At 42.0% G+C, this 25733-nt stretch overlaps 1 protein-coding gene across 5 annotated transcripts in view; it reads left to right on the forward strand.

Annotated features, from left to right (window-relative positions):
• The window catches only part of atg16l2 (autophagy related 16 like 2), a 94047-nt gene extending 72761 nt beyond the window's left edge, over positions 1 to 21286 (forward strand). For all 5 annotated transcript variants that reach the window (XM_062974400.1, XM_062974401.1, XM_062974403.1 and 2 more), the window contains 6 exons: positions 4168 to 4288; positions 5091 to 5196; positions 5408 to 5557; positions 6489 to 6536; positions 13760 to 13861; positions 19200 to 21286. In XM_062974400.1, the coding sequence (XP_062830470.1) occupies positions 4168 to 4288; positions 5091 to 5196; positions 5408 to 5557; positions 6489 to 6536; positions 13760 to 13861; positions 19200 to 19287 (615 nt within the window). In that variant the 3' untranslated portion in view covers positions 19288 to 21286. The remainder of the gene's footprint in view (positions 1 to 4167; positions 4289 to 5090; positions 5197 to 5407; positions 5558 to 6488; positions 6537 to 13759; positions 13862 to 19199) is intronic.
• Positions 21287 to 25733: the final 4447 nt, after the last annotated feature.

Consider the following 25733-nt stretch of genomic DNA (forward strand, 5'->3'; position numbering starts at 1 on the left):
TTTTGTCAATGTCTATTGTTTCCAAATGCCGGCTGAGATCTTTTGGCACGGCACCCAGTGTGCCCATCACCACCGGGACCACCTGTACTGGTTTCTGCCAGTCTTTGAAGTTCAATCTTGAGGTCCTGATAGCGGCTGAGTTTATTATTATTATTATTATTATTATTATTATTGACACAACGATGTTGTATGACACAGCAAACAAGATAGACATGCTGGATTTCGTTTCACAAAACCACAAGTCGAACACTTCCCAAGTGTCTAGGACTGTGTGATGTATTTTCGGGTTATTATTATTATTATTATTATTATTATTATTATTATTATTCACAGTATTTATATTCCCCCCTTTTTTCTCACCCCGAAGGGGACTCAGGGTGGATCACATTGCACACATATAAGGCAAACATTCAATGCCTAACATAGAACAGAGACAGAGACAGACGCAGGCTCCGAGCTGGCCTCGAACTCATGACCTCTTGGTCAGAGTGATTTGTTGCAGCTGGCTGCTCACCAGCCCGGCCCACTTGTAACAATACAATGAATAAATATGATAAAACTGAGTGTGTATGTCATTATTATTATTATTATTATTCACAGTATTTATATTCCCCCCTTTTTTCTCACCCCCAAGGGGACTCAGGGTGGATCACATTGCACACATATAAGGCAAACATTAAATGCCTAACATAGAACAGAGACAGAGACAGACGCAGGCTCCGAGCTGGCCTCGAACTCATGACCTCTTGGTCAGAGTGATTTGTTGCAGCTGGCTGCTCACCAGCCCGGCCCACTTGTAACAATACAATGAATAAATATGATAAAACTGAGTGCGTATGTCATAATTCATTGTCACCCCTACAATTTACCCCAATCAGCCCCACATGTGTGGATCTCAAACGTATTGTTTTGCTCAAGTACAGAGCCGTTTTATATGTTATTTTTGGATCTTGACCGCCCATAAAATACATTGTTCTGATGTATGATTTCCAGTGCATTGTTCGTTTGATATATGGACCAAGGAACAAATCTCTCACCTTCTGATACAATTTACAGTCAAATAATATATGTGTTAAATCCATGTATCAATATGTCATAGGGAGGAGGGAGGAGGCTTCCTTTCTGATGCCCTGGAGACTAGGACTCAATGGAGCCATGGGTTCAAATGACAGGAAAGGTGATTCCACCTGAACATTAGGAAGATCTTCCTGACTGTGAGAAGAGCTGTTCAACAGTGGAACTCTCTGCCTCGGAGTCTACTGGAAGCTCCTTCCTTGGAGGCTTTTAAACAGATGGCCATCTGTTGGGGCTGCTTTGATTGTGCTTTTCCTGCATGGCAGAATGGGGTTGGATTGGATGGCCCATGTGGTCTCTTCCAACTCTAACTCTTTCCAGCTCTTTTCATTTGTTTAATAGGAGTATTCACTTTCCTAAGATTTGGTGAGACTTGGGAACTAAGCTTCTTTCAAAGCCCAATAAGGAATGAGCGTGGCATCAAAGGCAATGGGTGTGGGATTTAACAACCCGGATTTATGTGTGTTTCTCGGGGCCAGAACAAAGCATGAAGGAGAGGGTCAAATGGGACCTTCGTGTGGGGCAGGTTTAATGGCAGTCTTGGCAGCCTCTTCCAGGACTGACCTTTCACTTCCTTTGAAAAGAGTTTATATTTCTCTCCTTGGAATTTCACCCTTTCAAACTTCAAGTGTGCTGGTTATAAAAGTCCCCGAACTAGGAATGGGAAGAATGTATGGCCTTTCTCTCTTGTTTGCTCTTGTTTCTTCTCTCTTTCTCTGCGCATTGAACAGTTTTGGTTTGTTGTTAGATTAAGTTGGCTCGGATACATAACAACCCTATGAATAAGAGATCTCCAAGAATGTGTGTGTGTGTACACCTTTAAGAGGCCTATTGATGCCCATTAATTTAAAGTTTTGTCGGTCCTTTTCTCTGGGATTCGTTGGCGGGCTCCCATCCAAGTGCCATCCGGGGCCGACCCTGCTTGGCACCCAAGGTCAGATAGACTCTGGTGCTTTTAGAATCTATTGGTTCATAGCATTGTTTAAAAATCTAGTATATTTTGTGTGTAACGATTGTTATTCAAATATTCATTTACAGTAGAGTCTCACTTATCCAAGCTAAACGGGCCAGCAGAAGCTTGGATAAGCGAATATCTTGGATAATAAGGAGGGATTAAGGAAAAGCCTATTAAACATCAAATTAGGTTATGATTTTACAAATTAAGCACCAAAACATCATGTTATACAACAAATTTGACAGAAAAAGTAGTTCAATACGCAGTAATATTATGTAGTAATTACTGTCTTTATGAATTTAGCACCAAAATATCACGATATATTGAAAACATTGACTACAAAAATGCGTTGGATAATCCAGAATGTTGGATAAGCGAGTGTTGGATAAGTGAGACTCTACTGTATTTATATTTCACCCTTCTCACCCCGAAGGGGATTCAGGGCGAATCACAATGTACACATTCAATGCCGTTTAGACAATACGACATATATAGACAGACACAGAGGCCATTTAACATTTTCCAGCTTCCGGCTTCATGAGGGTATGCTCGATTCCGGCCACAGGGGGAGCTGTGACACCGAGGCCTTGATGGAGTACTTCCTCATTCTTCCGCATGCTGCTGGAAGCTTTTATGACATCGTAAACTAGTTAAATTAGCCTCCCCACATAAAGCAGTACCTAAGTTTCCTACTCGACAGATACAACTGTCTTTTGGGCTGCATAGGTCAACAGCAAGCTACACTAAATGGTCGGGAGCTCACTCTGACCCAGACTGGATTTGAACTCATAATCTTTTGGTCAGTAATGATTTATTGCACCTGGCTACTAATCAGCTGTGCCACAGCCCGGTCCAAATGTGCTATAGCAGGATGTCCCTCCCGCAAGGACAAGCTTTGGCAGTTTAATAAACTTTCCCCATGTTTTTATGATAGAACCAATTAGGAAATGACATTTATAAGCTAGGAACAAAAATCGTGTGACATGGGACCTTCTCACGTTAGGAAATGCTCCGTTTCTGAGCCTGTTTGAGAATGGTTTAGAACTGTTCCCATCACAAAACGTTTGTCCCATCCCATTGGGATTCTACCGGAGTCTGTTTACAAGGCGTTGCAGAAACTGATTATTTGCAGACCGAATTCTAATCGTGTTTTCTGAAATGCTGTGGATTCTTCTGTTGATGAAGTAGTGTTTTTGTGTGTGATCGGAAAATCAGCATGCATCCCATGAGCAACAATATTTTTTTTAAGTAAAAGAGCAGGCATGGGCCAACTTCGGCCCTCCCTCCAGGTCTTTTGGACTGCAACTCCCACAAATCCTAACAGCCTCAGGCCCTTTCCTTTTCCCTTTCTTTTTCCACTTAAGAGTGACGTAGAGGGTGTTTTGAATGGATTGGGAGGAGGCAGTGTTATCAAAACGTAAGAATAGTAATAATCTGGTGTGATGAGAAGAGCATGCATCCTGTCTCAAAACAGTATGCATCCAGGCCTAGAAATATATGGGATGCATACTGATATAAATGGTTTATATCAGTAAAGGGGCCGGGCTGTGGTGCAGGCTGGTGAGCAGCCTGCTGCAATAAATCACTCTGACCATGATGTCATGAGTTTGAGGCCAGCCCGTGGCAGGGTGAGCACCCGTCAATTAAAAATAAAAATAAAATAGCCCCTGCTCATTGCTGACCTAGCAACCCGAAAGATAGTTGCATCTATCAAGTAGGAAATAAGGTACCACTTATAAAAAGTGGGGAGGCAACTTTAACTAATTTACGACGTTGGAATGAGGAGGTGTGGTCAGAGTGGATGATGAAGCAGCTGCTCCCCCCTGTGGCCAGAATCGAACATCCCCTCAGGAGAAGGTTAAATTGCCTCTGCGTCTGTCTCTGTCTCTGTCTGATGTGTTTATGGGCATTGAATGTTTGCCCTATGTGTGTATAATGTGATCCGCCCTGAGTTCCCTTCGGGGTGAGAAAGAAGGGCGGAATATAAATACTGTAAGTAAATAAATAAATAAATAAATAAATAAATATAAATGGCTTATATCCCAATCATATGGCATGTCTCCCATTTCTTTTGTGGATTTCAATGAATGCTCCGCATAATCCTTTTTCAAAACATCTGTGATTCTTCCTTTGAGCAGGAGATCCTCACCGGACACACGGACAAAGTGACAGCCGCCAAGTTCAGGTCCACCCAGCACCAGGCCGTGACCGGCAGCCGCGACCGGACCGTGAAGGAGTGGGATTTGAGCAAAGGAGCCTGTGAGTTTCAAAGGGCCCTCCAGTATGGGAAGGGGGCCTTGTGACACCCTTTCACATATGTATACATGGCTCTCATGTCTCCCCTCAGTCTTCTTTTCTGCAAATAAACAAACCCAGCTTTTTAAGACGCCCCTCTCCCTAGGGATTCATGGTCTCGGGACCTTTGATCATTTGAGTCTCCGTCTTCCTCTGGACTCCTTCCAGCTTAAAGTTACTATCTCTTTTAAACTGTGGGGCCCAGAACTAGACACAGAACTAGTTGCTTGTATTGCAACTGATTGCATCCTCCAGATTGTACCATAAAGTGGAAAGAGTTAATTGCCAAGAAGCTGTGATGACCTTGATGTGTGGCTGGAACTAGGGAGTATCCAGACATAAGTGTTTGTGCATTGCGATTGCATCAGTTCAGTTGAGTTCTGTCTGCCTAGAGTTCGAGTCAAGTTCTGTTGGAGACCAGTCTGGTCAAAATTGGAGTTTAAGAAGCAGCTGCCATGGTCAAGTCTTAGCTAGCCTGATAAGGGATTTCTAGTTTCACGCTTTCAAGTTCCATGCTTTCTAGTTTCATGCTTTCAAATTTAAGTGATTATTCCTGGATTTCTGGATTTGATTTTTTTTATGCTGCCTTTTTTGTGCTCTATGCTAGATGTCTTATTGTCTTGGATTTTGAAACAACTCTTGTATCGTGAATCTTATGGTCTCTTCCAAGCCTAGGAGTCTATGGCCCCAGGAGCCCCTTCCAACTTTATGGTTCCTGTGCTAAACATTCCAGATAGAGACCCATTTCAGCTTTCTCTCTTGGCAGGTTCCAGGACTATTGACGTCTTCTCCTACTGCAACGACGTCGTGTGCTGTGGCACCATCATCGTCAGCGGGCACCACGACAAGACCATCCGCTTTTGGGACAGCAGGTGGGTCTACACATTGTGTTATTGCTCTGTTATTGTTATTTGATTGTTATATCAGTCAAGGCCCTATGTAAGCTGCCCCGAGTCACTTTGGGGAGATGGGGCGGGGTATAAAAATAAAGTTATTATTATTATTATCTTATTGTACAACACCCTGGATGGAACTTAGGGGTTCCAACTCTAGGATCCTAATGCTGCATATTTTGATGCCCAGGGACGTCCGCTGCACACAAGTGATCCCTGTGGAAGGTACCGTGACCTCCCTGAGCATCAGTCCGGACCAGATGCACCTCCTGAGCTGCTCCAGAGACAACGCACTCAAAGTCATTGACCTGCGCATGCACAACGTCCGGCAGGTGCTCAGGTGAGCAGACCCCAACTACTCGCCTTGGGAGTTGTAGGGTGTAACGAAGTGCGAATTTTTTAGTTTACAGTTGTCATGTTTAATTGCATTTTAAAAAGGTCAATATTTGAGTTACTTTGCACTCATGAGTTGGTTGCCATGGAGAAGTGGGCAGAGCCAACTGCCATTTTGGTGTAGAAGTGCAGGTTTTGAAAAAGAAGCAGTTGGTCTGTGCCCGATGAGATACAGTGAAGACTGACCCTCAGTTGAAGGGATCAGGGAGACTCAAATGCTTATTTTTGAGTCAATTTAAAATAAGTTTGGTGACTTATTTTAAAGTAGTCTGTCTCCTGATGAGGAACAGATAATCTGTGATTGTAATTCATAGGGTGACTGCAGTTTAGAGCAGTAAAGAAAGAAGTGACATTTTAAGAAGTTTGAAACACCTCATTCTAGCTTTGCAACTGTAAACCAAAATGCCTCTAAGGAGAAAGTTACTGTAACCATTAAGCTTTGTGCCAGAATAAATGTGTTATTGTTCTTTTAAACATCTCAGCTTCTGTCATATATATATTACCATCAAAAACAAACAAGAAGAAAGAAGAAAACCAAAAATTAAAAGGTCTCCTCTCTAAGTAGCTAGTGGCTATATCTTCCCATAGTGGTGGCAAGCGTGGATAATCCCCTTTACATCTGATGGCCGCATTATAAACATCTTTACAAGTGGTGGCAGCGGTTATAATACAATAATCTAAATTAAATAAACATTCCGACGTCTCTTCACCGCATAGGGTTATTTTCCAATTTAGGATGACCCGAAGATGAACTGTCATTTATTTGGAGAAGGTTTCCCCCCTTGGTGTTTCACTAAACTACAGCTCCCAGGATTATCAAAGTGCAGCCAAACTGTGTTTTTATATCGTGTAGACTGTCCTGTCCTTTTCCTCCTTAGGGCCGATGGCTTCAAGTGTGGTTCGGATGGGACCAAAGCGGTATTCAGGTGAGAGTTGGACACTTTGCGGGAAATCAACGATGCTCGTGTTTAATTCAATTTCTCCCAATTAAGTGCCCCTTGGATACAATGGATTATGACTCAATCAATCAATATTTATGACTCAAATATGACAGGGAGAACTGTTGCTCTTCTCCTACTCTTTCATTCACTGTCTTCTTCACCTTCTACTTCACTTTCACCTTCCTCTCTTTTATCTTTTCCTTCGATTTCACCTTTGTTTCTTTTGTCTTTGCCTTCTTCTTCAGCTTCTTGACCTTCTCCTTTACTTGCTTCTTAACTTTCTTTCTTCTCCTTCACCTTTTCTTCTTCTTCACCATCTTCACCTTCAGCTTCTCTTCCTTCTCCTTCATTTATTACTTTCTTCTCTTTTGCCTTTGCCTCCACCTTAACTGTTTTCACCTTCTCCTTCACCTTTTTCTCCTCCTTTGCCCTCTTCTCACCTTCAGCTTCTTCTTCTCTTCCACCTTCTTCTCCATCCCCTTCACTTTGACTTTCTTCTTCACCTTCACCCTTACTCTCTGCAGCTTTTCCTTCTCTTCCTTCTCTTTCATTTTCTCCTTGACATTTCTGCTTCTCCATCATTTCCTTCAATTTCACCTTCTCCTTCACCTTCACTTCTCCTTCTTCTCCTTCATTTTCTCCTTCCCTTTCTGCTTCTCCTTCACTTTCTTCTCCTTCATCTTCTCCTTCACTTTCATCTTCTTCTCTTTAACTTTCTCCTACATCATCATTAGCTTTGCCTTCTTTTCCACTTCCAGATTAACTTTCTCTTCATTCTGATTATCATTCACCATCTCCTTTGTTACGGGTTTGTAGAAAAACAAACTGCGTGCAGTCCTGTCCAGACTTATCCAGTCCTTTGTTGTATCCACAATGAGCAAAAGAAAACAAGCCACGAAAATGGAAGAGAAAATCAAAAATTTACTCTTAAGTAGCAGAGTCAAAAAATCATAATAAAACTTCCAGCAACAAAAAACTCACATAGTCTCTTGCATTAAATTCATGCATCTTCATAATAGGCTCTCAGCAAGCATCCAGTAAGTCCCCCAGTAAGTCCCCAAAAGACATTGCAAACATTTCCCAGATATACCCCATTCAGGGAGTGGCTCAAGCCTGTTAGCCCTGATTGTTCCAATTACTCAACCATGAGTTGTAATTGACCAGGTGTTTTTCTCTTAACACACACTTACACAAGTAGTGATCTCACAGAAACTTAGTCACATACATGCATATACAGTAATACCCCTCCTTGTGTTAGGAGGAAAAACATAATACATTTTACATAGTACATTCAAAAATTCCTAAATCATTTAAGACCTGTTCATGTTTCTGAACACTTAGTGGCTTTGTCAATATATCAGCCAGATTTAGAGATGTGTTACAATACATTAAATCAATCTCACCATTCATTACTGCATCTCTTACACAACTGTATTTTATATCTACATGCTTGCTTCTTTGTTTTACTCTGGCTTGTGTTGCCATCAAAATGCATGTTTGGTTATCTTCATATATTTTTGTAGGATCTTCAACAGGTATTTGCAAATCTTTCAATAATTGTTTTATCACACAGATTTCTGTATAAGCTAAGCTAAGAGCGCCAAATTCAGCTTCACTGGAACTTAAAGCAACAAACCCCTGCTTTTTGGATTTCCAATCTATGACTGTATTAGAAAATTTAACTAAAACTCCAGTTGTTGATTTCCTATCTGCACTGTTTCCAAAATCACTGTCTGCATATACTTCTAAAGACAGTGAGTCATCCGGACTTAAAACTAAACAAAAATCTTGAGTTTGTTTTAAATATCTTGCCACTCTCTTAAGTCCATTCCATGCTGAAACGGATGGATTGCTTGCATATCTACTTAAGAAATTTACAGCAAATGCTATGTCTGCTCTTGTGTAATTGCTTATGTATAACAACTGCCCAATAATGCTTTTATACAAAATCTTTTCTTCAAATGGTTCAGAATTTTCTACTTCATTTGTAAAACCTAAAATCATGGGTGACTGAACCCCTTTACAATCTTTCATGTTTAGCTTTTCCAAAATTTGCAATATTTTTCTTTTTTGACTCAAGATAAAACCTTGTTCAGTTCTCATAATTTGTACTCCAAGAAAATACTGTATTGGACCTAGGTTTCTCAGTTTGAAATGTTTGCCTAGTTCTTCTGCAAACTGATCAATTTCTGATTGACTCTCAGCTGCAAAACATAAGTCATCTACATATACAAAAAGTATTTGATAGTCGTGCTGTATATTTCTTATATACACACATGGGTCTGCTCGGCTTCTCTGAAAGCCCATTTTGGTCAAAGCATCATTCAAACAATCATTCCAGGCAAGCCCTGCCTGTTTAAGACCATAAAGTGCCCGGTTTAATTTGAAAACTGTGTTGGTATTTCTGCACTTAGAACCTGGTGGAGGTATTATATATAAGTTTTCCTTTAAATTAGCATTCAGATATGCTGTGCTTATATCAAAATGATATGTTTTTAAATTTAGACACGCTGCAAGACTTAAAATTAATCTTACAGAACTGGGGCTCACAGTGGGTGAGTACACCTCTGTATAATCTATGTCCCTGATCTGTGTAAACCCTCTAGCTACAAGACGCGCTTTGTAGCGTACCTTACCATCAGAATCAATTTTCTGCTTGAAAACCCATCTTGTATCAATAGGATTACTTCCTTCTGGTAAAGTTGCAGGTTCATATACATTTAACCTTTCCATGCTTTTTAATTCTTCATTTATAGCCTCTAACCATTTTTCTTTCTCCCCTTGTGGCAAACTCTCTATTTCCTCAAAAGTCTGAGGTTCATGGTTGACCAAACATACTCTTACATTTTGAATTTTAAATCTATCAGGTTTCTTCCTGGTTCTTTCACTCCTTCTGAGACCTATGTCCTGGCTAGTACTTGGCATGGCATCTTGTTGCTCATTTACTTCTGGTCTTATATTTACTTCTTCAGGTTCACTTACTTCTATCTTGGGATGCCTAGTTCTGACTAACTCAGGCTGAGTAACTTGACTACTTGAGAGTTGGTGACTAGCAGATGTTGGCTTTGCAATACTACTCTGCTCTGATTGTTTACCTTGCTCATGAGTTTTCTCATTTGAAATAGGAAGGAAAACTTCATGATTAGCATGTATTTTATCCCAGTTTTGGCTATGAGCAAAATTTGCAGATCTAGATATTACAACTGTACCATCTTTGTCTAAAAACCGCCAAGCTTTGGCTCCTTGAGCATACCCAACCATGGTTAACCTCCTGGCTTTGTCTTGTCCTTTCTTTCTTATTGCTTTGGGTACAAAAACCCATGCCTGTGTTCCAAAAGTTCGTAAATGCCCTAATGGAGGTTTCTTACCATATAACATAAAATAAGGTGTGTTCTGAATAGGCTCACACCAGAGTCTGTTTATAAGATAACATGCAGTTAACATTCCTTCTCCCCAAAGATTTTGTGGTAACCCTGAATCTTCTAATAATGAATCTTTCACTGTTTGTATTTTCCTCACAAACCTTTCTATTTTTCCATTTTCTGCACTCTGATAAGCACATGTAAGTTGGTGCTTTATCCCCTCCTGCTTTAGAAAATGTTCCAAATTGTGTGAGGTAAATTCTCCTCCTCTATCTGTTTGTAGAGCTTTTACTCCAGTTCCAAACTGTCTCTTAACATATGCCACCCAATTTTTAAAAATTTCAAAAACCTCACTCTTTTGTTTTAACAGAAAACTCCATGCAAAATTTGAATAATCATCTAAAATACACAAAACATAAATTGCTCCACCTTTACTCGGCTGAAAAGGACCAATTAAATCAGCATGCACTAATTGAAAAGTTTCTTCTGAGTTTCTTAAGCTTTTCTTACTAATTGGAGCTGACTGTGCTTTTGTTTTCTTACATACATTGCAATCCAGAAACTTCTTGCAATTTTCAAATTAATGCCTTCACTGAAATCTTGCATTTTATATAATACTTTGAAACTTGGGTGACCTAGTGCTCTATGTAAATCATGAATGCAACCTTGATGTAATGGAGCATTCTTACTAATCACATTTACCTCATTTGTATTACCTCTTGGGGTTAAGACATACAAATCTCCCTGTAATACTCCAATTCCACATAACTTATTCCCTTTCAGAATCCTGACCTTGCCTCCAAAAAAGTTCACTGCATACCCTTCTTTATCTAGTTTCCCAACAGATAAAAGATTATAGTCAATTTCTGGAACTAAAAATACATTTCTTAATGTTCTCCCCAAATGTTTAACAAAAACTTCCCCTTGACCTTGAACTGGATAAAGCTTTCCATCTGCAAGGGTAACATTTGAGCATTCAGGATCTACAGGATTCTGAATTAAATTTTTGTTGTTCACTATGTGCTGGGAACACCCAGAGTCCACATAAAATATGTCCTCATCTGCTGGACTTCTTTGGGACTTTACAATTCTTACATGCGATGAACCCCTCCTTTGGTTCACCTTCTTCCCTTGCTTCCCTTGTTGCTTTGGACAGCTTCTCTTTAAGTGGTTTGGAGACCCACAGTTGAAACACCTTTTCACCACACAGACTCTCTCTGTCTCTTCCTCGTGTGCAACTCCAGATGACTGCTTCTCCTGGGAACGTCCTGCTGTGTTTGCAGACTCCAGGCCACGATCTCTCCTTTTCTCCCAATCTGCCAAAAGTCTCGCACAAATGTATTGCAGGTTTAATTGTGATTGTGGGAGCGACTCTAGGGAATTCACTATTCCGTCAAAAGAATCATCCATTGAGGACAACACAATAAAACATTTGTTTGCCTCTGTAAGTTTAAAGTCTCTCTCCTCTAGCTGCAAAAACAAACTCTGCAATGTCTGCAAATGGTCCTTGAGACTTTCATTTCTCTTCAGTGTCTTTCTATATAGTCGTCTCGCTAGTACAGCCACTGTTGCTGCTGAGTCTGAAGCATGCACTTCTCTCAGTCTTACCCAAATCGCGTTGGCAGTAGGCAGGCTGCATATATGGACGAGCTGGTCATCGTCAACACCCAGGATAAGTGTTGCTTTGGCCCTTTCCTGTGCCCTTTGTTGCTCTGCTGTAGCTGGTTGTTGGACTGGGTTCTCTGTACATTCCCATAAGGATTCCCTCCTTAAATAACTTTCCATTCTTACTTTCCAAATGGAATAGTTATTGCCATTAAGCCTGGCCATTGGGAAAGCTGCAAGATTCACCCCAGGATCCATCTTTCTTGTTTGCAAGTAAATTCAAAATGCAAAACAAAACAATTTCTTCTTGCTACAGTCTTTTGTGGATTACTTCTGGAACTGGTCTGCAACTGGACCTGAGACTGGGCCCATAACCTGTTATGGGTTTGTAGAAAAACAAACTGCGTGCAGTCCTGTCCAGACTTATCCAGTCCTTTGTTGTATCCACAATGAGCAAAAGAAAACAAGCCACGAAAATGGAAGAGAAAATCAAAAATTTACTCTTAAGTAGCAGAGTCAAAAAATCATAATAAAACTTCCAGCAACAAAAAACTCACATAGTCTCTTGCATTAAATTCATGCATCTTCATAGTAGGCTCTCAGCAAGCATTCAGTAAGTCCTCAAAAGACATTGCAAACATTTCCCAGATATACCCCATTCAGGGAGTGGCTCAAGCCTGTTAGCCCTGATTGTTCCAATTACTCAACCATGAGTTGTAATTGACCAGGTGTTTTTCTCTTAACACACACTTACACAAGTAGTGATCTCACAGAAACTTAGTCACATACATGCATATACAGTAATATCCTTCTTGTCCTTCAACTTCTTCACTTTTACCTTCTCCTTCCCCCTCTTCACCTTCACCTTCTCTTCCTTCATTTTCTCCTCTTTCCCTTTCTCCTTCCCTTTCTTCTTCTTCACCTTCTCCTTCACTTTTACCTTCTTCTCTTTCTCTTTAGCTTTCTCCGCCTTCACCTTCTTCCTTGCCTTCTTCTTAAGCTTCTTCTCCATCTTCAGATTCTCTTCACCATCTCCTTCTGCTTCTTGTCCTTTGACTTCACTTTTACCTTCACCTTTGACTTTGCCCTCACCTTCTTTACCTTCACCTTCTCTTTCACCTCCTTCTCCTTGTTTTTCTCCTCCACCGTCTTTTTGTTCACCTCAACCGTGTTCAACTTCACCATCATCCTCTCCACCTTCATCAGCTTCAGCATCTCCTCTCCTTCTCCTTCACCTCTTTCACCTTCCCCTCCTTCTTCTCCTTTACCTTCTCTTTCTCCACCCGATTTTCCTTTTCCTTCCCATTAGTCACAGATACAGGCGAAACATCAGGAGAGAATGCTACTGGAACATGGCCATACAACCCAAAAAACTCACAGCATCCCAAAGGGGTTGTTACCTCTGCCAAGCAGGAGGACAGTTTGGGGAATATTTTGGGAGCCTGTGTCGCACCTCAGGTTAGCTTCACCTTGCTAAAGACACCAGGCTGCACATAGAACATAGTCTTTTGTAGTTTATTAGGAAATAAGGAAAAGATAGTTCATAAATAGGTAAAAGTTCAGTTCCAAAAGATAGTTACAAAAACAAGGCTGTAAGAACAAATCCATGGAAACATTAGGCATGAAGCAAGGTCCTTAAAATGAAGCCAAAGTCCCAGAAATGAGGATACATCCAGGCTATAAGATAATGCAGGAAAGCAGACTTGGTTCTTGATTCAAGTGAGGAAATTGCTTTGACGAAGATTTCCCTCTCAGCTGACTGTTTTAATAGCATAACATGAAGGCATTTCTTTGCCCTTTGACCTCCCTCTTATTTGCTATTCTGAGACTTCTGCGCAACCCCTGAAATTCCAAACGACTGGCCCGATCTAGAGAAGAGGCCTCATCGCTTTCAAGGCCACAGGGCTCGTTAGTGTTATCAGGTTGAGGCTGGGAGCTGCTCTCCCTTTCTGCTTCTTGCACCTGAAAACCATCAGCAGAAACAACATCATTTCTTCCCGTGAGAAAGCAGGGACATTCTGAAACTCATCCTGAACCTGAATCCCATCATCATGAAACTGCATCCCAGAATCCTCATCAGAGTCACACAAAGGCTGAGTTACAACAGCCTGGATAAGAAATGCTCCATCTGTGTAGGTTCTTGCGTCTCCATAGCCTTCTCCAAAGGGATGAGGAGATGGGTCTTGATGGAGTCCCAGGTTGAGTTCCTGGCTAATCTCATCTTCGTTGCTCTGCTTCCAGCCCAGATAAGAGCTATGCCATGGTTGGATCCACAAATGGAAGCCTCTTCATCTGGAACATGGGAACTGGGAAGCTGGAGACCACGTTGGCCGGAGCGCATTGGTGAGGACACTCTTAGTGGATGGACGGAAAGGCTCGAAGATATAATGTTTGGGCCAGAGAGTTGTGGATATATGACGGCAATGCACACATACAAAGTTTGGATGCCTTGCAAGCTGACTTTCCTTATTTTTAAGCACTGCTTTGCATATGATGATGAGAGCAATATATGTTGATGAGTGCAAAGCACTACCGTACACTTTACCATTGCTCTGGATACATCATCGGGGTTCAGTGTGCTCTCTGGCTGTAGGGTAAAACTACAAATCCCACTATGGTGACTCAGTCCCCTCAAACCCCTCCATTAAGTTGAGTTAGTCACGAGGGTTCTGTGTACCAAGTGTGGTCTAGGTCCATCATAAGTGGAGATCACAGTTTCTTTGTTTGTGGATGAACTACAACTCCCAGAAAGGAAGGTCAGTTCCTCACAAAACCTCTCCAGTCACCTAATATTGGCATATCAGGTCTGTGTGCCAAGTTGGGTCCAGATCCATCGGTGTTTGGGTTCATAGTGCTCTCTGGATGTAGGTGGGGCCGGGCTGTGGCACAGCTGGCTAGTAACCAGCTGCAATAAATCACTACTGACCGAGAGGTCATGAGTTCGAAGCCCAGGTCGAGTTAAGCCCCCGGCCATTAAATAGCCCGGCTTGCTGTTGACCTATGCAGCCCCAAAAGACAGTTGCATCTGTCAGTTAGGGAAATTTAGGTATGCTTTATTTAGGCTAATTTAACTAATTTACAACATCATAAAACTGCCAGCAAAACACGAGGAAAGGAATGAGGAAGTACAGCCACTCGTGGATGGTGAAGCAACAGCTCCCCCTGTGGCCGGAATCATGAAGCTGGAAAAATGTTAAAAAATGCCTCTGTGTGTGTCTATACTGTATGTTGTTTGTCTGTTGGCATTGAATGTTTGCCATATATGTGTTCATTGTAATCCGCCCTGAGTCCCCTTCGGGGTGAGAAAGAAGGGCGGAATATAAATACTGTAAATAAATAAATAAATAAATAAATAGGTGAACTACATCTCCCCCAAATCAAGGTGAATTTTCCCCAAAGACCCCCAGTATTTTTTGCAGTCATGGGGGCTCTGTGTGCGAAGTTTGGTCCAATTCCATCTTTGGTGGAATTCAGAGTACTCATTGATTGGAGGTGAACTATACATCCCAGTACCCAGAACTCCCAAATGTCCAGGCCAATTTCCCTCAAAACCCACCAATATTCAAATTCCGGCATATCAGGTCTGCATGCCAAGTTTGGTCCAGATCCATCATCGTTTGGGTTCATAGTGCGCTCTGGATATAGGTGATCCTATAAATCTCCCCAAAGACCTTCAGTATTTTTTCTTGGTCCTGGGGGCTCTGTGTGCCAAGTTAGTTGCAGGTCCATTGTTGGTGGAGTTCAGAGTGCTCTTAGATTGCAGGTGAACTATACATCCCAGTCCCTACAACTCCTATAAATCATGGAGATCTTTTGTTAAGATGCCCGAGGAAGATAGTGTCATGGGTTTATAGATCTAGAAGAAACCACAATGATTGGCGATTTGAAGAAATGCCAATTGCTCTTTATTGTTGTTGTTATTATTGTGTGCCTTCAAGTTACTCCCAATGTAAGGTGACCCTAAGGGAAACGTAGGGTTTTCTGAGGCTGAGAGTATGTGACTCGCAGAGCAGAGATTTGAACCCTGGCTTTCAGGGTCATAGGATGTATCTAGATTGTAGAGTGAATGTAGTTTGACCACTTTAACAGCTATGGAATCATGCAATGTGTAGTTTGGTGAGGCCCTAATACTCTAGCAGTGAAGGCTGAATAGTACTTTGCAAAACTACAGCTCCCAGGGTGCATCTACACTGTTGAATGAATGCAGTTAGGCGCCACTTTAATGGCTATAGAATCATGGGAGCTATAATTGGATGAAACACTAATACCCTAGCAGTGAAAACTAAATACTTTGCAAAACTATAACTCCCGAGGTGCATCTACACTGTTGAATGAATGCAGTTTGGCACCATTTTAACTGCTATAGAATCATGGGAGCTATATTTGGATGAGACACTAATACTCTAGTAGTGAAGGCAAAATACTTTGCAAAACTACAACTCCCAAGGTGCATCTACACTGTCAAATGAATGTAGTTTGATACTACTTTAACTGCTATGAAATCATGGGAGCTATAGTTGGACTAGGGAATAATACTCTAGCAGAGAAGGCTAAATACTTTGCAATTCTACAACTCCCAAGGTGCATCTACACTGTCAAATGAATGTAGTTTGATACTACTTTAACTGCTATGGAATCATGGGAGCTATAGTTGGATGAAACACTAATACCCTAGCAGTGAAAACTAAATACTTTGCAAAACTATAACTCCCGAGGTGCATCTACACTGTTGAATGAATGCAGTTTGGCACCATTTTAACTGCTATAGAATCATGGGAGCTATATTTGGATGAGACACTAATACTCTAGTAGTGAAGGCAAAATACTTTGCAAAACTACAACTCCCAAGGTGCATCTACACTGTCAAATGAATGTAGTTTGATACTACTTTAACTGCTATGGAATCATGGGAGCTATAGTTGGACTAGGGAATAATACTCTAGCAGAGAAGGCTAAATACTTTGCAATTCTACAACTCCCAAGGTGCATCTACACCGTTGAATGAATGCAATTTGGCACAATTTTAACTGCTATGGAATCATGGGAACTGTAGTTGGATGAAACACTAATACTCTAGTAGTGAAGCCTAAATACTTTGCAAAACTACAACTCCCAAGACGCATTTGCACTGTTGAATGAATGCAGTTTGGCACCACTTTAACTGCTATGAAATCATGGGAGCTATAGCTGGATGAGGCCCTAATGCTCTAGCAGTGAAGTATAAATACCTTGCAAAACTACAACTCCCAAGGTGCATCTACACTGTCAAATGAATGTAGTTTGATACTACTTTAACTGCTATGGAATCATGGGAGCTATAGTTGGACTAGGGAATAATACTCTAGCAGAGAAGGCTAAATACTTTGCAATTCTACAACTCCCAAGGTGCATCTACACCGTTGAATGAATGTAGTTTGATACTACTTTAACTGCTATGGAATCATGGGAGCTATAGTTGGACTAGGGAATAATACTCTAGCAGAAAAGGCTAAATACTTTGCAATTCTACAACTCCCAAGGTGCATCTACACTGTCAAATGAATGTAGTTTGATACTACTTTAACTGCTATGGAATCATGGGAGCTATAGTTGGACTAGGGAATAATACTCTAGCAGAGAAGGCTAAATACTTTGCAATTCTACAACTCCCAAGGTGCATCTACACCGTTGAATGAATGCAATTTGGCACAATTTTAACTGCTATGGAATCATGGGAACTGTAGTTGGATGAAACACTAATACTCTAGTAGTGAAGCCTAAATACTTTGCAAAACTACAACTCCCAAGACGCATTTGCACTGTTGAATGAATGCAGTTTGGCACCACTTTAACTGCTATGAAATCATGGGAGCTATAGCTGGATGAGGCCCTAATGCTCTAGCAGTGAAGTATAAATACCTTGCAAAACTACAACTCCCAAGGTGCATCTACACTGTCAAATGAATGTAGTTTGATACTACTTTAACTGCTATGGAATCATGGGAGCTATAGTTGGACTAGGGAATAATACTCTAGCAGAGAAGGCTAAATACTTTGCAAAACTACAACTCCCAAGTTGCATTTACACCGTCGAATGAATGCAGCTTGGCACCACTTTAACTGCTGTGGAATCATGGGAGCCATAATTGGGTGAAGCCCTAATGCTGTAGCAGAGAAGGCTAAATACTTTGCAAAACTACAACTCCCAAGGTGCATCTACACCAGGGGTCCCCAAACATTTTAAACAGGGGGCCAATTCATGGTCCCTCAGACCGTTGGAGGGCCGAACTATAGTGTTTTTTTTAAAACTATGAACAAATTCCTATGCACACTGCACATATCTTATTATGAAGTAAAAAAACAAACAAAAAGGGAACAAATACAGCCTCAGTGTTAATCATCATCATCATCATCATCATCATCATCATCATCATCATCATCATCAAAATAATAAAGAGGGTTGGAAGAGACCCCTTGGGCCATCTAGTCCAAACCCCTTTTGCTTTTGTGCAACAAAACATAATCAAAGCACCCCTGACAGTCACTCAATAATAATAATAATAATAATAATGGGATCTGCGCACATCATCCGAAAATACATGACACAGTCCTAGACACATGGGAAGTATTCGACTTGTGATTTTGTTATATGAAATCCAACATATCTATCTTGTTTGCTGTGTCATAATATAATAATAATAATAATAATAATAATAATAATAATAATAATAATAATAATACATCACAGAGTCCTAGACACTTGGGAAGTGTTCGACTTGTGATTTTGTGATACGAAATCCAACATATCTATCTTGTTTGCTGTGTCATAATATAATAATAATAATAATAATAATAATAATAATAATAATAATAATAATAATACTACATCACAGAGTCCTAGACACTTGGGAAGTGTTCGACTTGTGATTTTGTGATACGAAATCCAACATATCTATCTTGTTTGCTGTGTCATACAATGATAGTAATAATGATAGTCGAGGAAGGAGTGCACAGCGGCAGCGGCGGGAAAGGAGCGCGCAGGGCGAGCGAGGAGGCAGGGAAGGTGAGTGCCTTTCTCTCCTCGCTCACCCCGCGCACTCCTCCCTCGACAGCAGTGGCGGCAGGAAAGGAGTGCGTGGGGCGAGCGAGGCGAGAAAGGCACTCGCCTTCCCTGTTTCCTTGCTCGCCCTGCGCACTCCTCCTTCAGCGGCAGCGGCGGGAAAGGAGCGCGCAGGGCAAGCGAGGAGGCAGGGAAGGTGAGTGGCTTTCTCTCCTCGCTCGCCCCACGCACTCCTTCCTCGACAGCGGCGGCGGGAAAGAAGTGCGCGGGGCGAGTGAGGTGAGAAAGGCACTCGCCTTCCCTGCCTCCTCGCTCGCCCTGCATGCTCCTTCCTCGGCGGCAGTGGCAGCAGAAAAGGTGCACGTGGGGCGAGGGAGAAGGGAAAGGGCTTTTCCTCTTTCTCCTTGCCACACACACCTTAATTGGCAGAGGAGGAGGGAGCTACCGCCCCGCGGGCCGGATAAATAGCTCCGACGGGCCGCATGTGGCCCGCGGGCCGTAGTTTGGGGACCCCTGATCTACACTGTGGAATGAATACAGTTTGGCACCAACCAGATGCCCACAGAAACAGCATGGATTCTGCAGCGATCCTGCCGGTCTATGGATTTACATTGATGCCTCTTCATGGTTTCTTTGCTCCAGGTCTCCCGTAAACGCTGTGGCTTGGAGTTCCTCCGGGACATACGTGGGCAGCGTGGACCGTTGCAAGAAGGTGGTTCTGTGGAGATAGCGCCGGGCTTACAGACCCATTCTGCCTCTCCAAGCCGCCCTCGCTTTGGACTTTGGGGCATCCGTGAATCTTTGCAAGAGGACTGGAGACATTCATGCTGTTGCTTATTGCTGTCTGGTCATTTGTGGCCAGGTCTGGCTTCCAAGGAGACCTTGTTCACAGCTCTGCTCAGCTCATGCAAACTCCGGCCTTCCTTAATGAAATCGTTTCCATCTTGAGCACAACCTCTCTTCTCCTGCCACGGCCTTGTTCTTTCTCATTATTGTGGGCCAAAGGAAGAATAACCGGAAAACAGGATAGTGCTGGGATTAGAGGGTTGGACCTGGAGAGGTTTTTCGTCTTCCAAGAAACTCTTCTGGGAGAGCCATGCTGCAATGGGACTGGAATGATAGAAAGGAGGGCATGAAAGAGAGGGAAGGAGGGAGGGAGGAAAGCGTTAGGAAGGAAGGAAGGAAGGAAGGAAGGAAGGAAGGAAGGAAGGAAGGAAGGAAGGAATGAAGGGAAGTGTAAGGAAGAAAGGAAGGAAAGAAGGGAGGAAGGGTAGCGTTAAGAAGGAAAGAAGAAAGGAAGGGAGGAAGGGAAGGAAAGAAAAGAAGGAAGAGTAGTGGTAAGAAGGAAGGAAGGATAGCGTTAAGGAAGGGAAGAATGAAGAGAAGTATCAAGGAAAGGAAGAAGGAAGGAGAGAAGGAGGAAGGAAGGGAAGTGGAAGGAAAGAAGAGTAGTGGTAGGAAGGAAGGAAAGGTAGTGTTAAGAAGGAAGGAAAGAAGGAAGGAAGAGAAGTATTAAGGAAGGAAAGGAAGGAGAGAAGGAAGGAAGGGAAGTGAAAGGAAAGAAGGAAGGAAGGAAAGGAAAGAAGGAAGAGTAGTGGTAAGAAGGAAGGAAGGATAGCGTTAAGAAGGAAGAAGGAAGGGAAGAAGGGAAGAATGAAGAAGTATTAAGGAAGGAAGGAGAGAAGGAAGAAAGGGAAGTGGAAGGAAAGAAGGAAGAGTAGTGGTAGGAAGGAAGGAAGGATAGCGTTAAGAAGGAAGGGAAGAAGGGAAGAATGAAGAAGTATTAAGGAAGGAAGGAGAGAAGGAAGAAAGGGAAGTGGAAGGAAAGAAGAGTAGTGGTAGAAAGGAAGGAAGAATAGTGTTAAGAAGGAAGGGAAGAATGAAGAAAGGAAGGGAAGAAGGAAGGAAGGGAAGAATGAAGGAAGGGAAGTATTAAGGAATGATAGAAGGAAAGAAGGAAGGAAAGGAAAGAAGGAAGAGTAGTGGTAGGAAGGAAGGAAAGATAGTGTTAAGAAGGAAGGAAAGAAGGAAGGAAGGAAAGGAAAGAAGGAAGAGTCGTGGAAGGAAGGAAGTGTTAAGAAGGAAGGGAAGAAGGGAAGAATGAAGGAAGAGAAGTATTAAGGAAGGAAAGGAAGGAGAGGAGGGAGGAAGGGAAGTGGAAGGAAAGAAGGAAGAGTCATGGAAGGAAGGGAAGAATGAAGGGAGGGAAGTGTTAAGGAAGAAAGGGATGAAGGAAGAAGGGAAGGGAAGTGGAAGGAAAGAAGGAAGAGTCGTAATAGGAAGGAAGGGAAAAAGGAAGGGAAGAAGGAAGGAAGTGAACTGTGGAGAAGAAAGGAAGGGAAGAAGGAAGCAGGGAAGGCGGGAGGGTCGTGTTAGGAAGAAAGGAAGAAATTATTGGATTGTTTTCCCTTCTAGTGTGATTTCTCTCTTTCTCTCTCTTGATCTCCTTGTGCTTTTCCCACATTGTTGGCCCAACAACAAGTAGTATAGTGCAGTGGTAGAGTATTGGACTTGGATCCAAGGGGTTCGCATTCAGATTTTCAGTCTTCCAAGGAACTATTCTGGGGTGTGAGTGGCCCAGTTGTACTTGCAATTGAATCCAAGTGTTGGAAGGGAGGGAGGAAACCAATGCCCTGAATCATACTCTCGACCTATTTATGGAGATTAGGGATACAAGACCCAGCAAAAGTGGAAAAATGTGAAATAAAAATGGCAAATGCTGTTTTGAACCAGAGAAAATTATTTTTCTATACATGTCTTGGCCTGTGATTACAATACCAAGTTGACGTTTCGCCTGCATCTGTGACTAATGGCATCTTCAGAGGTTTGCTCAGGGTTTGTTCAGAGGTCTGTTGGAAATGAGGCAAGTGGAGTGTATATTTCTTTTATACACACACACATATATACATATATATAAATACACACACACACACACACATCCTGTCGTACCTCAGAATAGTTCACCTTGCTATAGACATCCAGTCACACAGTCTTTTGTAGTTTTACTAGCTGTGCCCGGCCACGCGTTGCTGTGGCAAAGTGGTGGTGGTATTGGTTAAAAATTGTTGTGTAATTTTTATTTGACGTAATTTGTATTTTTAAATTATTTATATTGTAAGTTATCTTTTTATTTATTATATTTTATTATTTTCTTGTATTAGTTTTAGTTATTTTCTGTTATTATAGTATTTTATTGTATTAATTTTTTAGTGTTTTTAATTATTTTTTATTGGGTTGCTAGGAGACCAAGTTGGAGGAGCTTAGCCTTCTAACTGGCAGCAATTGGATAAAAGCAATTATTCCTTTCCCTCTAATTAGGACTTTATTTTTCTTTTCTTTTTGTTGTATCAACCTAGAGGCGTGGATGATGGGTTGTGTTGTCAAATTTCGAGGTTGGGGGGCCTGTAGTTTTGTTGTTTTGTGGGTCGCCATGATGCCATTACTCTTTTATATATATAGATTGAGCAAAAGCAGATAATAATCAAAGCAGGCAGTAATAAGATTTTCAAGATTGCAGTAAAAGAGTCAATAGAAATCCAATAGTTCATAAGCCATAAAAATTCACAAGTCCATAAGCCAAAACAGTAGACAATAGATCCCAAAGAACAAAGGCCCAAAGGTTTCAAAGATCCAGGAACAGGAAACTTTTCTTAGGCATGAAGCAGGAACATCCACTCAGATGAAGCGAGAATTTGCTTTGACAAAGATCTATCTCAAAACACACACTTTTAAAAGCAACCCAGAAATGCATTTCTCTTTCCTGCGGAAGCCTCTCTCTTCCCCGCCAATCTTACACTCCTACGAGGCTGAACTCCCTTCCATAACAACCGGTCCGCCCTAGATAATTCAAGGTCCTTGTTAACTTGCACCTGAACTGGGGCTGAAGACACCGGGGCTTGAGACATCTCTTGCTCATTTATTCCCATGGGAAAGTCATCCTGGCTGTCATCTATGGCCGGCTGGGTCAACAGTTCATTCTGCTCAAGTTGCATTTCTCGAGCCTCTGAATCAGCCTGTATCATTCCCATTCCCATCCCATCATCCTGAAATTCATCCTGCATCCCATCATCTGTGCAGTAATGTCCAGGGTGGGAGATAGAACCCTTGTGTATTTGAAGCCAGTGTGAATGTTGCAATTAGCAAGCCTGGTTACCATTGAGTAGCCATGAAGTTTGCAAAGCCAATCAGTGAGGATATTTGCATAGAGGTAGCCTGGCTGTTGTTGCCTGGAGGCATCCTCTGTTTGGGAGGAGTTTACTGGCACTTGATTGTTGGCTGTCTGGAGTTCTCCTGTTTCTGAGTGGAATCAAGACAGTAAATAAAGAACACCACTCACAATCAGGGGAACTCCAGACAGGGTTGTTGTGTCTTTTCCGGGCTGTATGGCCATGTTCAAGAAGTATTCTCTTCTGACGTTTTGCCCACATCTATGGCAGGCAACTTCAGAGGTTGTGAGGTATATCCCCCCACTTGCCTAGTTTTCAACAGGACTCGCACCCTCTGAGGATGCCTGCCATAGATATGGGTGAAACGTCAGAAGAGAATGCTTCTGGAACATGGCCAGACAGCCCAGAAAATGCACAACAGTCCAATTTACAAATTATTATTACAGTACAGTCTCGCTTATCCAACGTAAACAGGCCGGCAGAACATTGGATAAGCGAATATGTTGGATAATAAGGAGAGATTAAGGAAAAGCCTATTAAACATGAAATTAGGTTATGATTTTACAAATTAAGCACCAAAGAATCATGCTATACAACAAATTTGACATAAAAAGCAGTTCAATACACAGTAATGCTATGTAGTAATTACTGTATTTACAAATTTAGCACCAAAATATCACGATGTACAGTAGAATCTCACTTATCCAAGTTTCTGGATTATCCAAGCCATTTTTGTAGTCAATGTTTTCAGTATATCGTGATATTTTGGTGCTAAATTCCTAAATACAGTAATTACAACATAACATTACTGCGTATTGAACTGCTTTTTCTGTCAAATTTATTGTAAAACATGATGTTTTGGTGCTTAATATGTAAAATCATAACCTAATTTGATGTTTAATAGGCTTTTCCTTAATCCCTCCTTATTATCCAACATATTCACTTATTCAAGCTTCTGCCGGCCCGTTTAGCTTGGATAAGTGAGACTCTACTGTATTGAAAACATTGACTACAAAAATGCGTTGGATAATCCAGAACGTTGGATAAATGAGTGTTGGATAAGTGAGACTCTACTGTATTATTATTATTGTTGTTGTTGTTATTAAATGGTCAGTGTAAATGCACCCTAGTGTTTGGGCTGTGTTGTTTTCCAAACCTCTGAGGATGTCTGCCATAGACGTGGGCAAAACGTCAGGAGAGAATGCTTCTGGAACATGGCCGTACAGCCTGGAAAACTCACAGCAACCCTGTGATTCCGGCCATGGAAGCCTTTGACAGAACTCCGACAGCAAACAATCAGGGCCAGTTAACACCTTCCAAACAAAGGATGCCTCCAGACAACAACACTGATTGACTTTGCATCTGCAAGGCTACTCAGTGCTAACCAAGCTTGCCAATTGCAACATCCACACTTGCTTCAAACAGACAAGGGTTTTCTCTCCCACCCTGGACATAATTCCACAGATATATACACACGCCACTTGCCTCATTGCCAACAGACCTCTGAAGATGCTTGCCACAGATGCAGTTGAAATGTCAGGCTACTGGAATATGGCCATACTATTAGTGAGTGTGTATAGCGGAACCAGCAGCGTCCAGTTAACACCATGTGCAAAAGACTCAGACCAGGCAGAGGAATTAAAAGAACAAAGAAAACTTTACTTGTTGAGTTGAGGTCAAATAAACAGTTCAGCAATCGTACAATGTCCTTGTAGTTGCATAGGATCAATAACTAATCAATCAGCATTCAATATACCCAGCATAGCATATTTAAACTGCTACTTGACCGTAGCTAGAGAGCCTGTCCTTTCTGTGCTCTCCCTGCAAGCCCAGATTTCCAACTGACAAAACCCAGCCATCTGCCAGCAAACCGATACATTGTTTGAGGCGTGGCTTGCCTCTGCAAAAAGCTGAGCTCCCTTTTTGCAGAGATCTTTTGCAAGCAACTTTGCAAGGATTTCTTTACACACACACACATAGCAATTTGGCGCAATACATACAATTGAAAAATTCACAGCAACCCATTGTAGGCATTGTTGCAACTTCCTTGAATAGGATACTGGTGAGAAAGGAGCTAGAAAACCTCACAAACATCACCTGGACAAACTGCACAAATGGTCTTTCCGTGACGCTTGCCAGGAAGGAACGGTGCCAAAGTTGTGCTTTCCTGATTCTTAGACATTCTCTGACTTGTTCTTGGAGTCACTCCAGCCACAATTGAAGAAACAACCAAAATGGGAAGGGGATGCCTTTGGGGAAAGGGCAGCAGATTGCAAACCGATCCCTGGAAAGACACGGCAGATGCTATAAAAGGTAGACCTTTACAGAGGGAGCTCCGTATCCATGGATTCTGTATCCATGGTTTGAAAATATTTTGTTTCAATCCCTCAAAGCAAAGGTTGGCTTTGCCACCTTATATAAGGGACACTTTGATTGTGCCATTGTATACAATGGGACTTGAACATGCATGGATTTGGGTATCCAAGGGGGTCCTGGGACCAAACCCCAAAGGCTAACTCTATTCGGCACCTTTCTAGTTGGCCAAAGGTAAGACAGAATCAGACAGTTAGAAAAGACCACAAAGGTCATCCAGTCCCTTTGGTGCTATCCAGGGAAACACCATCCAAGCCCTCTTGACAGATCATAAAATCATAGATTAGTAGAGTTGGAAGAGACCTCATGGGCCATCCAGTCCAACCCCCCGCTAAGAAGCAGGAAATCACATTCAAAGCACCCCCGACAGATGGCCATCCAGCCTCTGCTTAAAAGCCTCCAAAGAAGGAGCCTCCACCACACTCCGGAGCAGAGAGTTCCACTGCTGAACAGCTCTCTCTTTCAGTGAGGAAGTTCTTCCTGATGTTCAGGTGGAATCTCCTTTCCTGTAGTTTGAAGCCATTATTCATGGTGTCCTAGTCTCCAGGGCATCAGAAAACAAGCTTGCTCCCTCCTCCCTATGGCTCCCCTCCATCACCTTTTGATCCATGGCCCTCATGTCTCCTCTCACCCTTCT

The sequence above is a fragment of the Anolis carolinensis genome, chromosome 3 (assembly GCF_035594765.1).
Source record: "Anolis carolinensis isolate JA03-04 chromosome 3, rAnoCar3.1.pri, whole genome shotgun sequence".
In the NCBI taxonomy this organism is placed as follows: Eukaryota; Metazoa; Chordata; class Lepidosauria; order Squamata; family Dactyloidae; genus Anolis; species Anolis carolinensis.